We start from the raw sequence: 20,594 nt of genomic DNA, 5'->3' as shown, positions 1-20,594 counted from the left end.
TCGATTCTGGAGGAGGGGACGGTGGCTGGACAGAAGGATCGCTGGACCGCCTCTGAGTCATGTTCATCTCTGGTTCTGTCGTACAGGCAGCGACATCATGCTCCGTGGTCCCTTCTGGGGACTCAGCGACTGCTGCGGAATGCCTTCCAAAATGTTGCTTGACGTCATCTTCGCGATCATTTCCGGTTCCGATTTAGTCAATTCGCAGTTCACAATGTCATGGTGCGCCCCGCTGGTTACAGGTGCCTGGTAAGGATGGGAGTCTAGAACATTTTCTTGCCGGCCCACACTAGTTGCAGAAGGTATATGGTGAGGCTGGGAGTCAAGAACACTTTCGACTACCCTCTGAAGCGCAGAAGCTGGGATCTGTTTGACTTCCGCTTCCTTTGCTAGCCACCTAGACACAGCTACCATCGCTTTCTCCTTTTCGTCTCCCGCTAATACCCTGCGTTCGATGGTATCCTCTTCGATGCTGGGTTTATTCTCTGCCGTCTGCTGCCTGTCACCTCCCCTGCTGGGACTGGCGTCCATTTTAACCATGACCTCAGCAATGTCATGTTTAGCAGATTCATCCACATTCCTTCTCACTGATCCAGAACCTCCTCTCGTTTAGTCGTACAGGGGACGTAATGCTTATTTCCCTGGTGATCTTTGAGCACAGACACAGGTTGTATCGCATCCTCCATCACTATCCCGCTGACACCTGCTGGGGGATCCTGGTGACGCCCATGGTGGTGTGAAAGATGGCGTTGTCTGGAAGGTCGGCGCGACCTGTCTGTATCTGAATCACAGCCTTACGCAAGGCAGAGTCCGTTGTAGGCTCAGAAGTGGTCTCCCTTTTCTCCCCCGCTACCCACCTGGTCAGCACCGTATCTGCAATTTCTGCTTCCTCGTCGGCTCAGAATGACAGGCACGATTTCCCTTCATCCACTAAGTTGTCAATCTTTGGGTGTCTGTCATCCCGGGGAGACTTGCTTGTATCCATTTTTGCCATGACCGACGGCAAGTTGTGTTTATCCGATTCACCCACCTGTCGCCGTTTACCTTTCTGTTCTCCGGAATCTACGGGCACCGCACATCCGTTGTCCTCCTTATCTCTATGAACATCCGTCGGAAATATTTTTTCTTCGTTCGTATCCGGTTCACCTGGACCTGGCGCGAGAGCTAAGGCAGGACCACTCTTCTCCTCTGGCTCACTGTTGTCGAAGTAGATTTGTGTCGAGGGAGCGTCCTCCGAGCCACTCAATCTTCCACACGCGGGTCCTGGCGGCGAAAGCTCTCCAGCAGTGGAAGAGGAGCAGGGCGATGCTTTCGTCGATGAGACCATTATCGACGACGTGTGCGGCTTGAAAGAGGAGCTGACCATGATGTCCGTCACATGAACCACACTGCCATCAACACGTCCACCAGCGATAGGGCATTCGAACGGCAAGGAAATCGTGGAAGTGTGTTCATCCAAGCTCGAGTCTTGTGCAGGCGGAGCACCAGGGAATGTGGTTGTAGGTATCGGAGGGGGAGGTTCGTCCCCAACGACTGGAACAGCCTGTATGTCCTGTTTAGCCTCTTCGGCGTCAACCAGAAAATCAAAGTTTTCGTCTGAGAGGCCGTTGTCGTCTCGGCTGATGCTGACTGACTGTACTGCAGGTGGTAGCAGCTCTGTCTCTTTTGTCTCTCCCATCACTAAGAAATCCATGCCCAACAGATCGTCGATGTTGGTCACCGGGGGTTGCGCGCTCGCCGGGGCAGAAGCTGGAGCAAAATCTCGTAAAATCTCAGAGACGTCCGAGAAATTTGTCGGAGGAGTGACTCCAACACCAGCCACGACATCGTTACCCGATGCTTTACCGGCGTCCCCTCTGGATGGTGTCATCACAGACGATGCCATCAGCCAGTCGTCTCCGCCGCTCAGATCGAGTAAAACGTTGGACGCAGAAAGACCATCGCTGCCCGTCTCTCTGGGGTCGGACAAAAAGTCGAAGGGAGAAGAGTTGTTATAATTAGCAGCGCCTGGGTTGCTGCCGAACTCATCTCCCAGAAGGTCGTGGTAGAACGGATTCGTCTTGGTCAACCTTGCTGGACTAGCTTCTGGAGATGGGACGGAGTTGACGTCGTCGAAGAAGGGATTGGACATGGTCGCACTGTCTATGACGAGGTCAGACGGTCCACCGGAAGTGGCTTCTACAAACAGAGCTGTAAGGGTCGAGGATGTGTGGTTGTCGTGTGAATGCAACAGGTGTTCTGAGTCTGTCCCGTTTTCATAATCCTCCTGTACATGCTCGCATGACCCCCAGCTTTGATCTTGGGGCTGATTTCCGTCTCCCGACACTAGAACTTCGTCGGCGCTAGCAGGCGATCCATCCTCGGGTTCGCCCGCTGCCAGCAGTGGACTGGATGCGGAGGAAGATGGGGACTCAGGGATGGGAGTCGTATGAAGTACAGTCAGGGAGACGGGCGATGCTGCAGACTTCAGGACCTGCAGGCACTGGACTTGTGTCAGGCCCTTCAGGCTCTGTCCGTTACAGGCTACCAGTCGGTCACCAACGGCAAGATGGCTGCATGATCTGGCACAGGCTCCGCCCGGCAGCAATCGTTTGATCTGCACATCACATAAACCCGGCACATCAACACGACATCAACAATAGCTTGATCTGCACACCATACAAACACACATCAACAGATTGATTCACACACACGCACGTATGATACAAAGACACAAAGACAATCTTCAGACACGGTCACACAGAAATGTCCCAGCAATTACGGAAAGCTGTGCATGGACATTCGGCAAAAGAACAAAACAAAACGAAAAGAAAAGATAAAAAAAAAGGAATGTGGATGTTTGCATCATCTCTAAAGAACCATTTAAAAAAGTTAACGAGAAAAGGAATGTTGCGAACAGAGTGAGATTCTAATATAGATATAACTCTGTACTATATCTTCACACTTTGTCTCGTCTTTTTTATTGCATGAAAGGTGTAGACAAACGTGTGCGTGTGTGTGCGTGTGTGAGTATGTTGCGTGCATGTCTGCTTGAGAAAGAACGGGTTCGTGTTATTTTGCGCAGTATGAACGGATCTAGGTTTTTATTTTGTTTTTCATTTCACTAAATTTATTACTAATATGCATAGAGAGAGAGAGAAACGGAGGAAGAAGAGGAACAAGAGAAAGAAGGAAATTAAAGCAGTGTAAACGGACACAAGATTATATGGCCAACCTTCTCTTGAGAAAATGTACATAAAGGCACTAGCTGTCACTGTCACAAGTGTTTGTTGTTGTTTTCACAACCGATCAGCGGTCGCTGTTAACTGTACAAACCTTTTACCTGTACATTCAAAATGCGTAGATGTGAAATATTTCTCACCTGCGCACTTAAGACCTCCCCAACGCAAACACTTACTGCAAAACATGTTTGACTGTGATAACATTCTCGGATGATTAGCCAGCCACACAATGACTTAATTAATCCAGTAAGTAGCACACCTGTTCGTTCCCACGGCTCTACTGGAGACGTCTCACTTAAGTTGTAACCACAGTTATATATCATAACATGGACCTGCAAGCGAATTCTGTTTCCCATTTACACGGACCTTGCCGCTGTGTGCTTCTTGACTCCAGTAGCAGCCAAGCGTGCGAACCTACAGACACCACAACCCATGGATAAGCCTGACTATTCGCAACCTGTTTGGTCCCTCCACTTCTAGTTTCACATCCATTCGCCACGATTGAAGGCAAAAAATATTGTTAATTTGCAGGTGATGGTTGATCGGCATGTAGTGCTGATTTTCGGGAGTTCGAGTCTCCAGGTGTTGCAGTCAGCACCGATGCACCCAGCAGTGGTGTACACCACGATGCACTGTGCACACCAGTGTCGTAACTGTAGTTACCTGGCGTCTGCAGGACTTGCCCGCGCCACGCCCACCCACCTGTCTGTCTTGTTGACACCGCGCGCCAGCGGGAACGACAGGAATGTGTACAGGTGTGTATAAGTGTGTACAGGTGTGTATAAGAGTGTGTACAGGCCTCGCGTCTTCCTTGTCCCCCCGGGGCCTCTCCTACCTCTGTTCCTAGCTGTCCCTATTTATACAAACACACAATGCATACCTGTACTTTGTGTGTATGTGTGTGGATATATTGTACGTGAATGTGTGCGCATGTCACCATGACCATTATCCTTATTGTGTCTCCCGAGTCTCTCTTCAAGTACGATAAGAAAAACGCCTGAAGTGATTACCAGCAGTGTCAACATCATTTCAAAGTCAAGATGGTGATCGCATGAAGTGGGTAGGACATACGCTGAGTTCTTCGATCATGCGTAGTCCTCGCGAGAATTAAGTGAAGGGTCGATGGACACGGTGGGTCAAACTATCCAAACAGTCAAACTATCATTAACATCACCGCAGGACAGTGAATCAAACAGAATCGCACATCATCAGATAAACCGCCAAACGGTGAATCAAATCGAGCGAATAACCGAAGCATAGCACGCGCAGCTGCTGTAGGAAGACTATAACTGTCTTCACAGTGGGATCTTAATAGTGGGCTTGGCAGAGTCGGGGAGGTCAATTAGTTGTCCGGTAATATTCTAATCAAAATTAAGAATTGTCTCGCTCAACACGCTTTCCGCGTATTCCTGTCTATGTAATAATTTTGGGAAGCAGAGAAAAAGAAACTTTCATAAGACAGAGCTCAGGGTTATCACCGTTGCTCTTAATATCAAATGGTGGTCTCAGGAACTGGTCTTGAAATATTGTGCATGATTATTCGGTGGTATTATAACAATGTGCAGGAGCTTTTAAATATCACAGAGTCTTTCCTTAGTAATAATAACAACAACAACAACAACAACAAATAGAAATGTATCGATATCAAGCAGTGTTTTTCCATTAACAATTTAACAAGAACAGGACTACAAAAACAAGGTGCACTAACCCATCGACCGGACAACTTCCACGGTAACGGCTTCCATGCAACAGAAATATTCGTAGCACTCCGCGCCCACAAACTCTCATCAGAAGCCCCAACTGGTTTTCTGTTTATAACAGCACTGTTCTATTACACTTACACTCACCTTCAACTTTGCCTGTATGTCCTTTGACCTCTAAAGCTCCGTGGGAAGTGTCGTTCACCTTACTGGGAAAAGGGACGGGGGTAGAGGTGGGGTGCAATGCAGTGCAGGTAAGTCGTCAGCAAAAGACAAGGCTACCTGACAGCGCAGGTAACACGACGAAGGAGGGGATGGGGGATGACGGGGGATGACAGTGTATGTACCACTACGGTGACGGGAGGGTGATGACTACCTGACAGGTAACATGATGGTGGGAGGGAGAAGGGGGCAAAGACTACCGCAAAAAGCAGGTAACCTGACGGTGAGGTGGCAGCGACATCGACACTGAGACGTGGCGGCAAGTGATGTAGATTCAAGACATCAAGTGACTCGCATTTCCTGACCAACGGAGCATGCGTAATGCATGCGTCACGAAAGGCCAGAACACCTCGAGCTCTCGGCCGACCTCTGAAATTTTTAAACTCTCAAAACGCATTCGATATTTGTAAGGTACACACGCTGTGTACTGATGCGATGCGATCGGTGTACGGTGACTGCAAAAAGAGCTCAGGGGCTGCGCCACTAACTCCGAGAGTTGCGGGACCCTCAGGGTATCGCTGTCTGGGTGAGAGGAGAAGGTAGGGGCTTGCGAAACGTACCTGACGAAGCAACGTAGCCAGTGGAGGTGAACGTAGCCTGCTGTCGCAGTTGTCTGCTGTTGACGAAGCTGGTGGTGGAGCTGTGTGTGCTTGTTTCGCAACCTAGTCGGACCTTATCTATGTCCACACTGCGGCGGGCGGGCCGTGGCACCGAGCTGTTGTAATCACGCCTGCAGTGATTGATAAAGCTACAGGGGAGGGAGACGCCCTGGCTTGCTAACTAAAGGTTGTCGGCCCCTTCTGGCACTGCCACGACCTTCTGACCTCTGCAACGGAAGTACTCCGGCGTGCAGAGAGATGTCTGGGTGGGGCGTAGGGGGTCAGGGATGAAGGAAGGGAGGGGGAATGGTATATTAGTAGTTGCCAGGGGTTTCGGTGGTAATCACATCCCGGTTTCAGTTCTTCGTGTGCACTATCTCGACAATAAAGTGTGTAAAAAGTTCGTAATGATGCACCCGCACAGTCTGGGTGGAAAGCTTATCAACAAACATGTCTGAGGGCAACCCGGCGTCGATAAAAACCTTCGCACTGTCCATTCCTAGAATCCCATCGGGTTTCCCGGTGGCTGTTTATTGTCCTAGCTTCACCTCCAAACATTTTCGACCGGCGCTTCACCACTCTCCACTTTCTGTTACCATCCCTTTTGATGCTTCCCTGCAAACTCGGGATAAATAATAAGGGGGGCAGAGGGGATATAACCTAATTATATACAGAAACGACTTACTGCTAGATCTTATCTATATGATTGACAGGAAGGGGCTGTCACAGTGGATGGGTCGTTATTATTCTTATGAAAGGAATAAAATTAACGCATCACAGCGATTAAAATAGACATTTCTACAGCAAGGAATGTCAAGTCTGTTTGCTAACTCAACGAACAACACAAGCTTTTTTTCTAAATTTTAAGTAATAGCACAACTATTTGGTAAGATAATAAACACAAATGTTTGTTTCAAAAGTATGGAAAAGTAAAATTGGAGGAAATATTTACTTGTACTCAATGGTCGCTTGTTTGTAACTCTGGGATGGACACGTGTAACCCTAGTGGCCGAGGAGGGCCAGCACTCAGGCTTCACACACACACTCCAACTCCACGGTTATCTATCAGCAACAAAATAGTTTAGATGTTCGATTTCGAGCTGTCATTGTAATGCTCTATTCTGTGAGCGCCTTCCCTCGTGTTGGGTTGAGGAATGTTGTGAGTCCTGTCTGTAAGAAATGTTTGTATCCGTCAGCAGGTCAACTGCAGGTGACAGTGTTTCTAAACTGGGAGAGGAAGCCCACAGCATGATTGGCAAAGCTGGAGAGGCTAAGACCACTCAACCTGCTGACATTCAGCTTCTGGTCCCGTGATCAGACGACAATAAAATCGATAAAGACCTTAGGATCTGCAAGTATGGCTGGCATCCACAATCGAAATTCCTTTCACGATCAAAAAGGATGTTCTGCTGTTAAGTTCACTTGTTGCCAGTCCTGAGAGACAGAGAGGAAGGAAGGAATGGCGGGAAAGAAAGAATGAAACAAAGCGTTATGTATGCAGGTCGGAGGAAAGGAGAGAGAAACAAAATCGGATAGGTAACCTAGGTAACCATCGCTGCCCCAAAACATTCCTGCAGGATCTGCGTCAGCTAGGTAGAGACAAGAAGTCAGACAATTCAGACAAGAGATGATCGAACCCTTGCTGTAGAAAGCACGATGTCCAGAGGACATTCTTGACAAGATTTGTCTGTGAGATCCGGCATTGAGGTATGTTGTAGCACCCGCCCTCTGACCTCCTATCATTTCGCCCCACCCATGAAACAACCTCTTGCTGTCGTCCGAATATTAATGTTTGCATTCCACGCATGCCAACTGGATACTCAGGTTTAATTGACTTAAAAGCGAATGCTAAAAAAGAAATTTCTAAATTTTAAACAGATTTAAGTTTTAGAAACATGTTGTGCAACTGGCCCTGGCTTAATAATTCCCGATGACCGCACCAGGCTAAAGGACCTGTCCTCGAAAACCCGCTCAGTCTACACTGAAGCGATCTGTGGACATAAAAGATTTCCTGTAGATTTACACCTGGTAAGTAAGTGCATTTGCTGGTGGTTGAGACCATCATAGCGCCAACAATGGCGCTGGGGAACACAATTTCATGACAGCAAGAACTACCCTGCCTTGGTAGAGGGTGACAAACCTACATATCCGGCTACCACCATTACCGGATTGAAATAGAAAGTAGTTTTTTTTTTCCCACGAGTAGAAAAGTGTGTGTGTGTTCCTTACCTGAACACATGACCTCAAACAGTTTTCAAATACTAGTTGTCCTATAAGGGCCACAATCTTAGGATTCCACAGACAGACCCGAAATACCTTCAACATGAATAACTTTTATATTATTCTGAATCACCGCAGGTTTTAAAAGTTCGTCCCTTCATCTTTTTCTGAAAACCCCTAAACTCCTTCAAAGAGTTTCGGTTGGGCTTCGCAAAGCATTAACTTTTGCCCTGGAATTTATTATAGTCCAAGTCAGGCCACAGCGAACAGTAGGACGTCAAGGGAGGTAAGAAGTGGCGTGAATCATCTGCCCTTGTATGAAAGGCAGTGAAGACACGGCCCACGCTCACTGAGCTTGCATTCTCGCTGCAAAAAGCCTTGTTTTATGTCCCTTTTTGTTTATTTTTGCATTTAGTCTGCTCATCCGTAGCCTAGAATAGATAAACGGTTAATTATTCCTCTTTCTTTCCGATTGCTTGCTTTTTTATACACGCGAAGAAGTAACAAATCAGCCTGTGTTTGACATATTTATGTATACATGCGTATGTATGTGTGTATGTGTCTACCAATCATCTAAACAAACGCTTATCGTGGCCAACTTTCATCACCAAGTAATGCAGTGAGTGAGTCCTTCTGTAGAAATTCAAGTTCGTGCGCTGGTCACAACCATCCACATGCATCCAATCAGTCCAGACATTTGTCCTAATCATCCATTAGCATCCAGTCCTGAAAGAAATTCGTCCTAATCATTGACTAACATCCAGTCAACCCAGACATTCACGCTGATCATCACAACTGATCGTCGGTGACTGATCAAAGCGGTGTTAGCATGGTGTAGTAGGCTACACAATTATTGGCTACCTGCTCCAACACCTTTGTAACGACAACCTGGGAATCAGGTTACTCGTGCAACTGTATGCGGAGCGCCGAAAGGTAAACACGGGGATTTAAGAATATGAACACATACCTGTGACTGCTCTAACCCTCTTTCCCACCCCAACTGGTTTACCGAGCAAAGCTTTCCGCCATGGGAAAAAAATGCAGGCAGGACCTGCAACAGTTGGTCGACACCGACAGAAAGCCATGTGTGAGATGACTGCAAGCTATGTCACGGTGTGATGGCACTCAGGGTGTCATTGGCAGTGGCAGTCACAGCAGTTCCATGGGAGAAAAACGTGGACCAGACCTTGCGCTCGTCTCGGCAGACATCAGTGAAATGGTCAAACTGGAGCTCTTTCAACAACTCAACAAATTTCAGCAAAAGCCCAGCTAAGTATGTCCTTCACATTAACTTATCATGTACATTACCTTCCCCTATGTAAACAACTCACAAAGGAAGACTACAAAGGGCCACCAGCAGCAGGAAGCGAAGTAACATTCTGAGTCCAGAGCAAAGGCTGTCGGTCAGGTTCTTGTCACTTATGTGCGGACTCAGGTCCCGGGGAAAAAAAGAACAGCGTCCTCGGTAAAATAATCAGACGAGACAAACTTGCCACACGGCTGCCTCTGACTACACCATTGTGACAGGCCGGTGAAAAGTCTGCTCATTACCGAAAGGTCAGAAGGCAGGGTCATGGAACGGTGTCCACGTACACTCTACCCTAAACTCTGCAGGCTGCCGGCCAGTTACGTATTGTCGTAAAATGATTTGTACTTTCATATTATCATACTTTGTAGTATTGGAAAGAGATTTGTTGTCTAGACACAATTATTTCCTGTCTCTCGACCTGACAAGCCCACCAAACCCTGGCATAAAGGCGACAAAGTGAATTTAAAAACAAAAGTTTTGACTATGTCAAAGTTTTGTGAATTTCATCATCATCATGTTCTGATGCACAGTATCTTTTTTTTCACAGATCCAGCAGACACATATATAAACTATTGGTCTGAAACCTCTCAAATCTGCCTATGATTGGACAGTTTCTGACCGGGAAATATCCGGTCATGTCCGGGCGGGCGCCGTCAAAAGGCAGGTCGAACAATGTGTCCGCCATGCGTGTTCACCAAGACGCCGACAGTGGAGTGTATTTGTCTTGCAGGATGGGACCTACAGCTGTTTGTCAATGAGGTTTGGCTCAGAATGTCGGGCGTACGTCCACTAAATGCAGTTTTATTTGGAAAGTGTTCTTCTCGACGATAAAGGAAAGCAAATCTGTATTGGCAAGCACACGCCAGGAGCATGAAGTCGGAATGACACGATCAATATCTCGACATCTGACTTGAGACAATCAAATCTCAGAATACCTGCCCTGAGGTCACTGGCTTTGTCAAACTGTTCACGTGACACGTACCCCTGCCCGCTAGCGCCACCCAGCCTGGTGCAGGCACCTGACGATATGTCACTTGTACAACAGCCACGTACCTGTATATATGTACTATATACCTGAACCATGTAAGGCCCACCTTTCTCTCTTTATCGTCAGCCGCAACGGTGGATGCAAAGCAATGCTGAGGTTAAAAGAGCGATCGACAGAAGAGTTCCATTCCCAGCGATCTTTAGAACTGGAGGCAGTGAAGCGAGCAGTTCACCGAGTGTTACACGAGGTCAGTCTGGCACAAGGCGCGAGCTCGCTGTTCTCAATTCAAAACAAATTGTTGCCTTTACCCCACCCCTCTCGATTTAGAAGGAACTGGGGACTGTTCTCTGAGGCAGAAGACGCGGTGTGAATACAGGTGGCAAAGACGAGCACGAAATCTGAATTTTGCCGTTTACAACAGTCATCGAGAGAGACCTCCCTTCTGCTCCCTCTCTTTCATGTCCGCGCTGGGCCAAATGTCGCAAGCGTGTACAACAGATTAATAAAGTAGAGCCGGGAGGTATGAAATGGGTGTTACATGTCTTGTTAAGTAGGGGCAAAATATTGAAGTGTGACTGGAAAGGTAAGATAAACGGCATATTATTATTAACTGAGGTATGCAAGTTACTCTCATGTACCGTGAAGACACGAGGACAAAGAAGGTCAGAAAGTAGCAGTGTTTGAAAACGTCGCCAAGGTTATCTCGCTATACATATACATAGCTGAATACTTATCTAGATCGATGAATTTTATATACTTCTCCTCTCTCTCTACCTCACACACACTACTCAGGCGCTCACGTGTAGATCTTCACACGCCCCCGCCCACTCTGGGGTCAAGGCTGACGGATGATAGGTCACTCCAGATGATGCAGCACCACAACCTCTCCGATTCTGACTCTAGCATCAAAACATCTGCTGATGTCCCCATTCTGTCAGCTACGAAATATAATCCATCAGTCTTCACAGCTTCATATTTATCAACTACGAAGGAGGGATGGAGATGAATCCGTCGGCACTTGCTGCGCCACGGGAGGGGACAGTCAGAATCAACCTTGACCTTTCAACACGATCTTGAACCGTAAGTTCATGCCCTATGTTGTGAGCTATAAGTAATTCCCTTAATTATCTTAGACAATCTTACTCTAAATCTTCCACTGATTTCTATTTACCTGGGTTACACAGAGGTGCGTGCCGTTTGCAAGAAATTAAGCCACGCATTCCGTCAAGAGACTTGTGAAAAAAAAAGCAAGGATTTGACTCGACGTTTAAAGTACAGAAACCTTAACTGTTTGCATGAGGAACTTTTAATAAAAGTTCAAAAATAAACTTGGTGAAAAATGGTTCGCCGGTTTACTGTAGCAGGCTGCTCGATGGCTTTGTCTTTGCCCCACTGATCTTTGTGTTTAGGTCGAACTTCTTTATTTTAGTCTCTCGTGTTAGTATTTTGAAGTATGCTTATAACAAGCCCGAGTTTTAAAAAAAATTACAGTCAATATCGGAATTCTCGTTTTTTTCAAGGTAATTTTTTTCTGTTCCAGACAATAGGTATTTGTCTCTCTCTCTCGCGCGCGCGCGCACAAACACACACGTAAATCTGTACTCTCATGCCCCAACTCACATAACCATTGAGTGTCAAGTTTTTAGACCCGTTTACTGCCCATCTGGACTCGTCCAACCCCAGGCCTGGCGAGAGAAGCAGCTGGCATGGCGCGAAGCGGATTAATAGTCTGGAGACGCTTCACTACTCGCCTAACAACCTCTCGTCTTACGCTCGTCAACCACCTCACAGAGGGCAAGGGGTGTGTGGCAGGTAAGGATTCCAAATATGGGCCGGCAACTCACCTGCACATTTTTAAAATTCTTTCAGGTTCATTGCTGACACAACCATAAGCGGATGACTCAAGTACTGAATTGTGTGTGTGTTTGCGCGCGCGCGCGAGTGACTACGCCGTTATCAAAGACGCGGCAACGGCGGTGTGAAACGAGGAAAAGACGACAGGCGAAGTGCATCACGGGACTTGCAGTTGAAATGCAGGTGGGTCTGTCTTTGCGACGCCGACCATCGCTTATCAGAGTCGACGAAGAACGACACACCTGTATTTACTCTTCAGTTTCTCGCTGTTGACGGCAGCGTCCTCTATAGCGGTAATGTCATCTGTGCGACCGTTACAACCTTCCTCTGATGTTACGACTGGAACTGACGACAGCGACATTCTTCGTGTTTTTTTTTTGTTGTTTTTTTCTGTGGGATTTTTGATATATTTACAGCAAGCACTACCAAATATTTACTGCACATACCACCAAGTATTTACTACACACACTACCAAATATCTACTGCGGGTCCTACCAAGTATTCACTGCAATCACTACTAGGGGAAAAGTTCATTTTGAAGACATTTTTTAACAGAAGTCACTGTCAACAGACCAGAGCAGACCTGGGTTTTTCAGCATTTATTTTTTTTTTTTTAATTTAGACGACCAGGTGCGATCATCACAGTTTGCATTAGTATCATTATCTCCTATCATCACAGCACACGTCCAAGTTATTTAACGAAATGACCGGTATATCAAGCCATGGCCAGATGTACTCTAATATTGTTACATATCATGGGTTACTGAGCTTGCTGTAGTAAATATACATAAACGGGAACCTTGGAGATCACGAGTTCAACGGACTAAATATTTCCTGCCGGTTCGCACCCGGTCATCGCAAGTAGCTGCGTGTTTTCTGAAGGCGAGTAATGAAGGTCTATAGGAGCCAAGCTGTTTTGTCCACATCACTGGTTGCAGGTCAGCACGAGTCCGCAAAGGTCAGCCAACAAGTACAGACTAGTAAGCCAGCCTGACAAATGGGAGGTTTCGTTGAATATTTTCGATTGTGACCCAAAGGAACCTTTCGGAACAAGGGTAATAGATTTTGACCTTTACGACTTTTCATGCTGACCTTTTGGTTAGCCGCTTGGCATGAGATGTGCCCCCTGTCCTCAGGTCGGCCTCTCTACAAAGAAGCTGAAAATAGCAGCTGTACCCATTTATAGTGATCATTACAGACACCAGTATCCAATAAAACTGCCACCTGAACCTTCAAAGGAAATAAACTCTTTTGTCGGAGCCATTGATGGCTCACGAGTCTGAACCGAGTGGTCAGTGGCGAGGCGAGAACTAGAAGGGGGAGTAAAAAAAACTTTAGTCCTTGAACTTCTACCACTCGTCTGTCATTCATTAAACTGGGATATATCACACTTGAAAGCCAGGTAGATTGCATTGCTTAAAGAAACAAAAATAACAAGTGCTTCTACCTCACAGCTGTGGCGTGAATGAATATCACTTGTAGATAACCCACGACACTCAGTGTAGTTCTACAAACGGCAAAAATCAAGTACCCACCATTAAGGAATTCTATTCAAGTGCATGGCGGGATTAATTCTAAAAATAGAAGCGAGCTCAGGGCTGAGCACCCGTCTGTGGGTTTTAATTCCAGAGAGAAAAAAAAAAAACTTACCCTTCAGCTGGAGCCAACGGTGTCCACGTGACACTTAACTCGGATGAGGTAGGGAGCATTTTCTAATGCGGAATCTCAAGTGTCCTCAGGCACGTTGCCTACTTGGCGTTCATTCATTCAATCCTTTGCCTGAACAAATAAAGCTCCACGTGGTCTTTACAGCCTTTGGTGGCAACAGCCCAGGTCCCTCTCATGTGGCAAGTGCAAGTAAGGCGTGGGAACCGACTTCGCGAGCTAATTGCAAGCTAACAATTATGTCCCACACTGTCCCGAAAACATCTCTTTCAATCAACGATAAAGTTGTTGTAAAGGACAGGAAATGAGCGACATTGCTGCTGTGTGTAAAAACTGTTGCGAAAACAGCAAGTTCCTGTTGTCAGGCTCCTGAGAAGGAAAAAGTTCGCTGGACCAGAACGTTGGCAAGATGGCAGGTCGGGTCTAGTCACAGCAGATTTCCTGGTTAAAAAGAGGAGAGGGAAAATTTAACTCTTCCAAAAGCACGTGTCGAAACTTCCAGTAGATTATTTCTTTAGTCTGCCACAGGATAGCTGTTAAAAGGAAACGCATTCACTCTCACGAACAGAACAGTTGTGAGGCTCGTTGTGTTGGTTTTCCTGGCAGGAATGTGCTTCAGTGACAATGACAACGATCAACTTTCTTTGTCCCAGTGGGCAATTTGAACATGGAGGTTGTAAGGAAGTGGTTGGTGGGTCGGGACAACGAAAGAAATCCTAATCCAGACGACCATCCTGAGCAAGTGTCAGGCAGGGATCAGTGTAGTCGTGTGACCCAAGACAAGATCCGAACCCAGGCCTTGCGATCTAGACTGTCCTTGTGTCAACGATTGCACCTTTTACGTGAAGGATGTCCTGTGGGCGGTATTCATGTCCAGCTTAATGTCCACTCAATATGTTGGCGTGCCAGCACGGCTGACTATGGTAAGTCTCGGCCAGAGGTTATTGCATGGCAAGGTATAAAGACATTGACAGGTAAACATGAAGCCGATTGTGCACGGACCGCTCAGCCTACATGTCGTGCAGGTTATATTGAGTATTCTGGGGATTCACCGGGAATACCAGTGTGCTCTTCTACTAGTCCTGTGCTCTAAGATCCCTTATGTCTGTATAAGTAGCCTCGAGTGTCTACACGTTTTGCTTGACTATCAGACATTTATACACACAAACACGCAGACGTGCGCACGAGCACACACGCAACTCAACAGATTTACGAAAGCAATTCACATGCAAGCTGCCCTATAGGCAAGCCGCGACGCAGCTGCATTCAAGGAAACGGTCGAACCTTCCCTCCCTCCTCACGCTTCATTGTTAGTGCCACCCCACTCCATTGTCCTTGTTACCCTTCAGCCGGTGACTACCTGATGTCGAACCCTACCCTCCACCCCGTGCAGTCACCTCCGGCAATCACAGAGATTTCCGCGAAAAGCTTGCCAAGACCACTGCACCAGCTTGTCCTGCCTCGGTAGTCCACAGTCCTGAACGTGATTCTCTTTTTATTACAGGGATTTTTTTTTTCTAAGTATTAGAGGAACCTACGACTGTTCCTGTTACACGAATCTTCGTCTTGAATGGATGTTTTAATGTTATTTCGTTTGCCCACCCAGGAGGGATGTTCATGCAGGTGACAATTGTGTGCAGGCAGCCTTTGCCCATTTTGTTCCCAAAGGAAGAAGGTGCATTTCCTCATCAATGACTTGAATTATCTCAGTCCTGTGCACCCTCCCCCAAACCTTTCTCTCACCCATCCATTTCCTCGTCCTTCTCGCTTTCTTCTCAAGTAACTCTTTCCTGTCCTCATCATCTCGTCTGTCAACGATAAATAGTAAAGAAAAACAAGAAAACTGATCTGCGCAGCATGAATTTCGTTGAAAACCTGTTCATCTACTTTTCTGTAAATGCATATGACAAGTCTGTCTTCCCACATTGTCCCACCACAATAGAAAAGACAATGGCACGAAAAAAATCAGAATAAACAGCAAATGAATTGTAAACCAAAGCGACTTCATTACTTTTGCAGTGAAACACGTGCAAGCAACAACAGACCTTCTGATGCAACTTTCAGCAGTCGAGACTGAAGACATGTCACTAACCCATGTCCACCTCTACTGGACCGTCTAGAATGAGAACGACTAGAATAAGCAACATTCACAAATATGAAAGATGTAGTGTTGACATATACCTTACAATGTAGAGTCTATAGACTAAAAGTTTTGCAGGGAATTTAGAACAAATGTCTGATGGAAAAGTGCCCGGAGAGTGAGAAAGTACGACTCGACACTTCAACACATCTCAGTGCACGCGCGCGCGCACACACACAAACAAATGGGAGTGACAGCAGACAGTGACAGGTAACAAACACAGCCTACCACACCAAACGAGAGCTTTTAGACTGGGGATAGCAACAGAGACCGGAACAGTTATGAATACCTGGGCACAACTACTTAAACCCTGAACAAGACAGCCACAAAGTTTTTATTGTCACACCGACCGGCGAAAGGAGGAGGAGAGGTCCCTACAGCACACAACAGTCTACTGCGCACCTTCACCTGGTTTACAGGGAGAGAGAGAAAAGTGCATATATACCTTGATGACTGATTGTTTTATGCATTATGTAATTACACACACTGTGGTGTGAAACAATTACATATCACGAGAAACAACCAACCATTACGAGGGTGGAGAAATGTGAGACGATTACAGACATTTTTAAAACCAGTTTTCATGTAGAGGACTGTGTTAAGAAATGTGAAGTGGTTTTTACTTTTTTTTTTAGCTTAGTGCTATACGCAACCTCTAGTTAATGGCTGAAAAAAGCATCATAAATTTTTTCAGCACTTTATTGCTGGCTCATTTTCCGGATATACAACAAGTGTTCATTCCAAGTATGACCTGTTAGTCGCACCACAAACATGGCTTCCTTCAAACTGGTTGGAAAAGAGCCCATTATCTGGTGGCTCAAGACAGAACCAGATCATTCGGCAAAAATTGAAGACCGTCGAGAACTATGGAACTACTTTTTTTTGCAGGGGAGAAGGTTGGCTTTCCAGCGAAATACCAGAAAAAACACCTACATGCGCAGTAAGACTTTCTCGTCTGCTTCTGTCCACCAGTAACCAGTTTCGAGGAAGCCATTTGTGTCGTGCAGCCTAAATAGGTGTTCCATGTATAATCCAAATCGTCCTAATTTCGCATGCATTCGTCTTTTGTTTTACATCCGGAAAGGAAAACGAGCCAATGAAAACGCGCTGATGTTTTTCTCAATTATCTAAACCAGCTTAGAGCTAATTAACAGAAAAAGAAAACTCTACACAAAGTCATGGACAGTGAATTATTCTCCACACAACTGTCGACATATAACTCTACCCTAACCTTATTCCGAACTGTAACAATAAATCCTATTTCATTTACTGTATGTAGTGTATAGCACCACATAATATTTGTCATGGCGACATGTTGCATGAGGTTGTGTAGCCGCCCCGGGCTGCTCACCCGGCCCTTCTACCCTGAGCCAGAAGTATTGGGGAGAGGGGTGGGAGACAGAAAGGAGGCAAATTGTTATGGCTGTGTCGAGAGTATGATACCCGGTTCGTGTTTTAAAATATTAAGGTGTAATATATCTTTGTGGCTGAGTCCAGAAGGACCCTACATGTTGTAGGACAGTTGTCACAAGACATGGAGAACATGGCACATTGCATGATTGACTGTCGAAAACACGGCCTGTCGTTATACATATTCTGAACAGTAATGAGATGGAGTCTGGTCACACAATGCGTGTGCTAACAGTAGGTTCAGGTAAGAATATGGCATTATGTAATAATGGCGAAGTTAGTTCAGATAAAAACATGTTTTAATGTCTGAGCTCAGTCTGTTTTATATTGTCTAGGCCAACACTGATCCACACAACGGGAGCATTCAGACTGAGGAATTTTAAAATCGTGGCGTATTTATAACGGCTGTTTTAAGGAGCGGACGGGAGGACAAATACAATATGAGTGATGTACTTTATGCTAAAGTTCAATAATAATACAACTACTGAATGGGTCTGTGTGAAGTAAAATAAACAAAGCAGTTAAATACATCCTTTCATTTTAACGGTTTCTTCCTCGCAATCTCCCTGACCACCCACCCGTTACCCACCCCTCTTCACTCTATCCTGCCATTGCTCCTCTCTCTTTCGTTTTTTTTTTTCCTTCCATCATTTTCTTTCTCTCCCTCTCAAGTGTCGGTGTGGGTGTGGCTGTAGAATACTTCAGTGACTTGAGGAACAAATACTAGACGAGAGAACGGGTGACCATTAGAGACACTTCAGTACTGCAATCGCAAAAATATATCTATGGAATATATATACTTTATGAACATTGCATTTGCACTTTATGGACGCCATTAGGACAACAGCGGGCATTTCAATGTCTGAAGCAGTTCATAATGCGTCTCGGGGTGGGCGCTTCTTTATGGTGTGTGAGAGAGAAAGCAAGACTAGAACCATCTACAATAAACGACGACTTTAGACTAGAGGTCGGAGGTCAGCCACAGCTGGGTGCGCCGTGTACCAGCTTGCAGCGTGAGATGTGTCTTGTCAATAAACTGCTAATCTAAGATCCTATAGACAGCTATAAGGTGTGTTCTTGTGCACACCTAAGCCTCCTTGTGACACACGACTCTCGTCACGAAACACGAGGGTGTCATCAGGTTGCACTGCACTCGCTCTTTGAGACATCCTGAACCTGAACCGGAGACACACAACATGAGCCCGGATATGAGCCTGACCCCCTGTGACTCGTCGTCCTAATCAGCTACCAAAATCAGCAGATCCACCCTAGAACAGGGTGGCTAGATCCTTGCGATGTTATTTTTGTATACATATAATTATGTCGAAACACTCACCAGTCTCTAGGCTTGCTGTGGACAAATCCATTTAGAGTAGAGGGTGCATGGAGCTTGGCTGGTAACACAGCAGCCACAGCAGTGGTAACAGCAAGCATCGATCACGGGACGTCAATAGTCATCAGCTTCAATCCACACGACACACTCCAGTCGTCTGCTTGGGAAAACAGAAGAAGCCCCTGAGCCCGAAGATCGAGACAACGGGACTTGTAGCTTTGTGTCGCTCGGATGCCAGGTGACAAGACCGAAGCAACCTGATGTCAGGCTTGCCAGTAGGCGGACTATGTTTTTGAAGGTGCACAACGGGCACGCGCTCGCGCGGAAGGGTGGGTTGCGGGAGGGTGGGCGGACGTCAGACCGGTCGTCCGACAGTCTGCGGCGTCAGGCTCTACACTACCACCGCCACAGCGCGCCGCGGTTGTCGTGCACAGATCGACTTCCTGAATGTTAATAACAGGCTAAAATAGATTCTCTCTCTCACACTTTCTCTCACAACACAATTTAATTCACTATTACAGGGCACAGAGAGAGAATTATTAAATATTGTGCGGGTGTAATGTAAAATGTTTGTGGGTATAATGTCAACAGATTCCTTGCTCGGGTGACCGAGATGACCTAAAACGTTTTCTATAAATACACGTCAGCTCCTGATAAGATGGATTAGATGTTTCTTGTTCATGATATGGGCACACACACAGTCGTCAGGAATTTTTAGTGGAAAGCAGAAGGCTCACAGCACTGATAAGAAATGGTAATCCTTTGAAAGAAGTGCGATCATCCGTACAAAGACTACAAACTACACAGCGATGAATGCTTATAATAAACATATTAAATGCTAGCACATCACGACTTTTGGAAACAAACAGAAGAAACAGTATTTCAGTTAAAAGCTGTATTTTTCCACTTCAAATCCCAGTCTACCTGCATACTAATTGACAGGTTTCTTACCTGCAGGCCTGTCAGGCCCCGCCCCTGAAATAAGCTGAGGAACTGTTTGTCTGGGGAACACACCGTTTACCTCCCTTGAACTGAATGGCTCCCCCACAAATCCCCCCAACACACAGAGGGCATCTCGGTGAACTGCACACTGATCCGTTCAAAAGATAGTTCGAATCCATTGTCAGTTGTGTTTGCTCCTGGTATTTCCTTACACTCTAATCTCGCAGTCTCGCAGACACTAAACAATATTTACTGGAGCAAGCATGCAGTCAGTGTGACTGTGTTCATGGGAGGATCCTTCACTAGGAGGAACCCACAGGACACTGGGACTCACTGCGTGACTGTTGTGACACGGAGGGACCTAAAGGTCGCAGTATGTTACAAGATACTTTAGGAGGAAACAGGCATAGCACGACAGGATCCCCACAAATTTTAGTGAAAAGAGAAGGAATATGGAGAAATAAATTATCAGTGCTCAACAAGAAGCCTAGGACAAGATTGAAGTCTCCATATTGAATAAGCAATGTAAAGGTCTGTGTTGGAAAAATATTGACCGTACAGAAGTCTCTACAAGCCAGTATCTTGGTTTGTTTACAGACTTCTGACCAGAGGGAGGGTCAGGCAGTGGCGTGATCACCTTTAAGCAATCATCTCACGGAGCGCGCCAACAAATCGATCAGTGTAGATAAATAAATAACAGCACCAGAATAAAACAATATATGAAATTAATTGGTTTATTAAAGTTCAATTATCCTCTACACAAAAAGGGGTAATCATATAAATTTCCTAGAGATCAAATTAAAAACTGGAGACCAATCACTTTATTAAATCTGTTATATAAGATTGGTCCAACATGAATTTGCAAACAGAATGAAAAAAGTTTCATCATCTCTTATTCATGAAGACCAATCTGATTTTGTCCGTAGGAGAGACCGAGGCGATAATGTTAGGCTGATGTATGATTTGATTGAACATTTGAATATAAATAAAC

General features: G+C 46.0%; 1 protein-coding gene across 11 annotated transcripts in view; it reads right to left on the bottom strand.

Annotated features, from left to right (window-relative positions):
- Positions 1-863: 863 nt before the first annotated feature.
- The window catches only part of LOC112554361, a 31,584-nt gene continuing 11,853 nt past the window's right edge, over positions 864-20,594 (bottom strand). For 5 of the 11 annotated variants that reach the window (XM_025222112.1, XM_025222110.1, XM_025222111.1 and 2 more), the window contains exon 3: positions 864-2,596. In XM_025222112.1, the coding sequence (XP_025077897.1) occupies positions 899-2,131 (1,233 nt within the window). In that variant the 5' untranslated portion in view covers positions 2,132-2,596 and the 3' untranslated portion in view covers positions 864-898. Of the gene's footprint in view, positions 2,597-4,929; positions 5,055-5,703; positions 6,317-13,763; positions 14,144-15,959; positions 16,121-18,664; positions 19,077-19,612; positions 19,766-20,594 lie in introns of those variants that run through there. The other 6 variants (XM_025222115.1, XM_025222107.1, XM_025222118.1 and 3 more) reach the window with 6 other exon arrangements.

The sequence above is a fragment of the Pomacea canaliculata genome, linkage group LG13 (genome assembly GCF_003073045.1).
Source record: "Pomacea canaliculata isolate SZHN2017 linkage group LG13, ASM307304v1, whole genome shotgun sequence".
Classification (NCBI taxonomy): domain Eukaryota; kingdom Metazoa; phylum Mollusca; class Gastropoda; order Architaenioglossa; family Ampullariidae; genus Pomacea; species Pomacea canaliculata.
The sequence above is the reverse complement of the archived record's forward strand: the minus strand, read 5'-3'. Positions and strand labels throughout refer to the sequence as shown.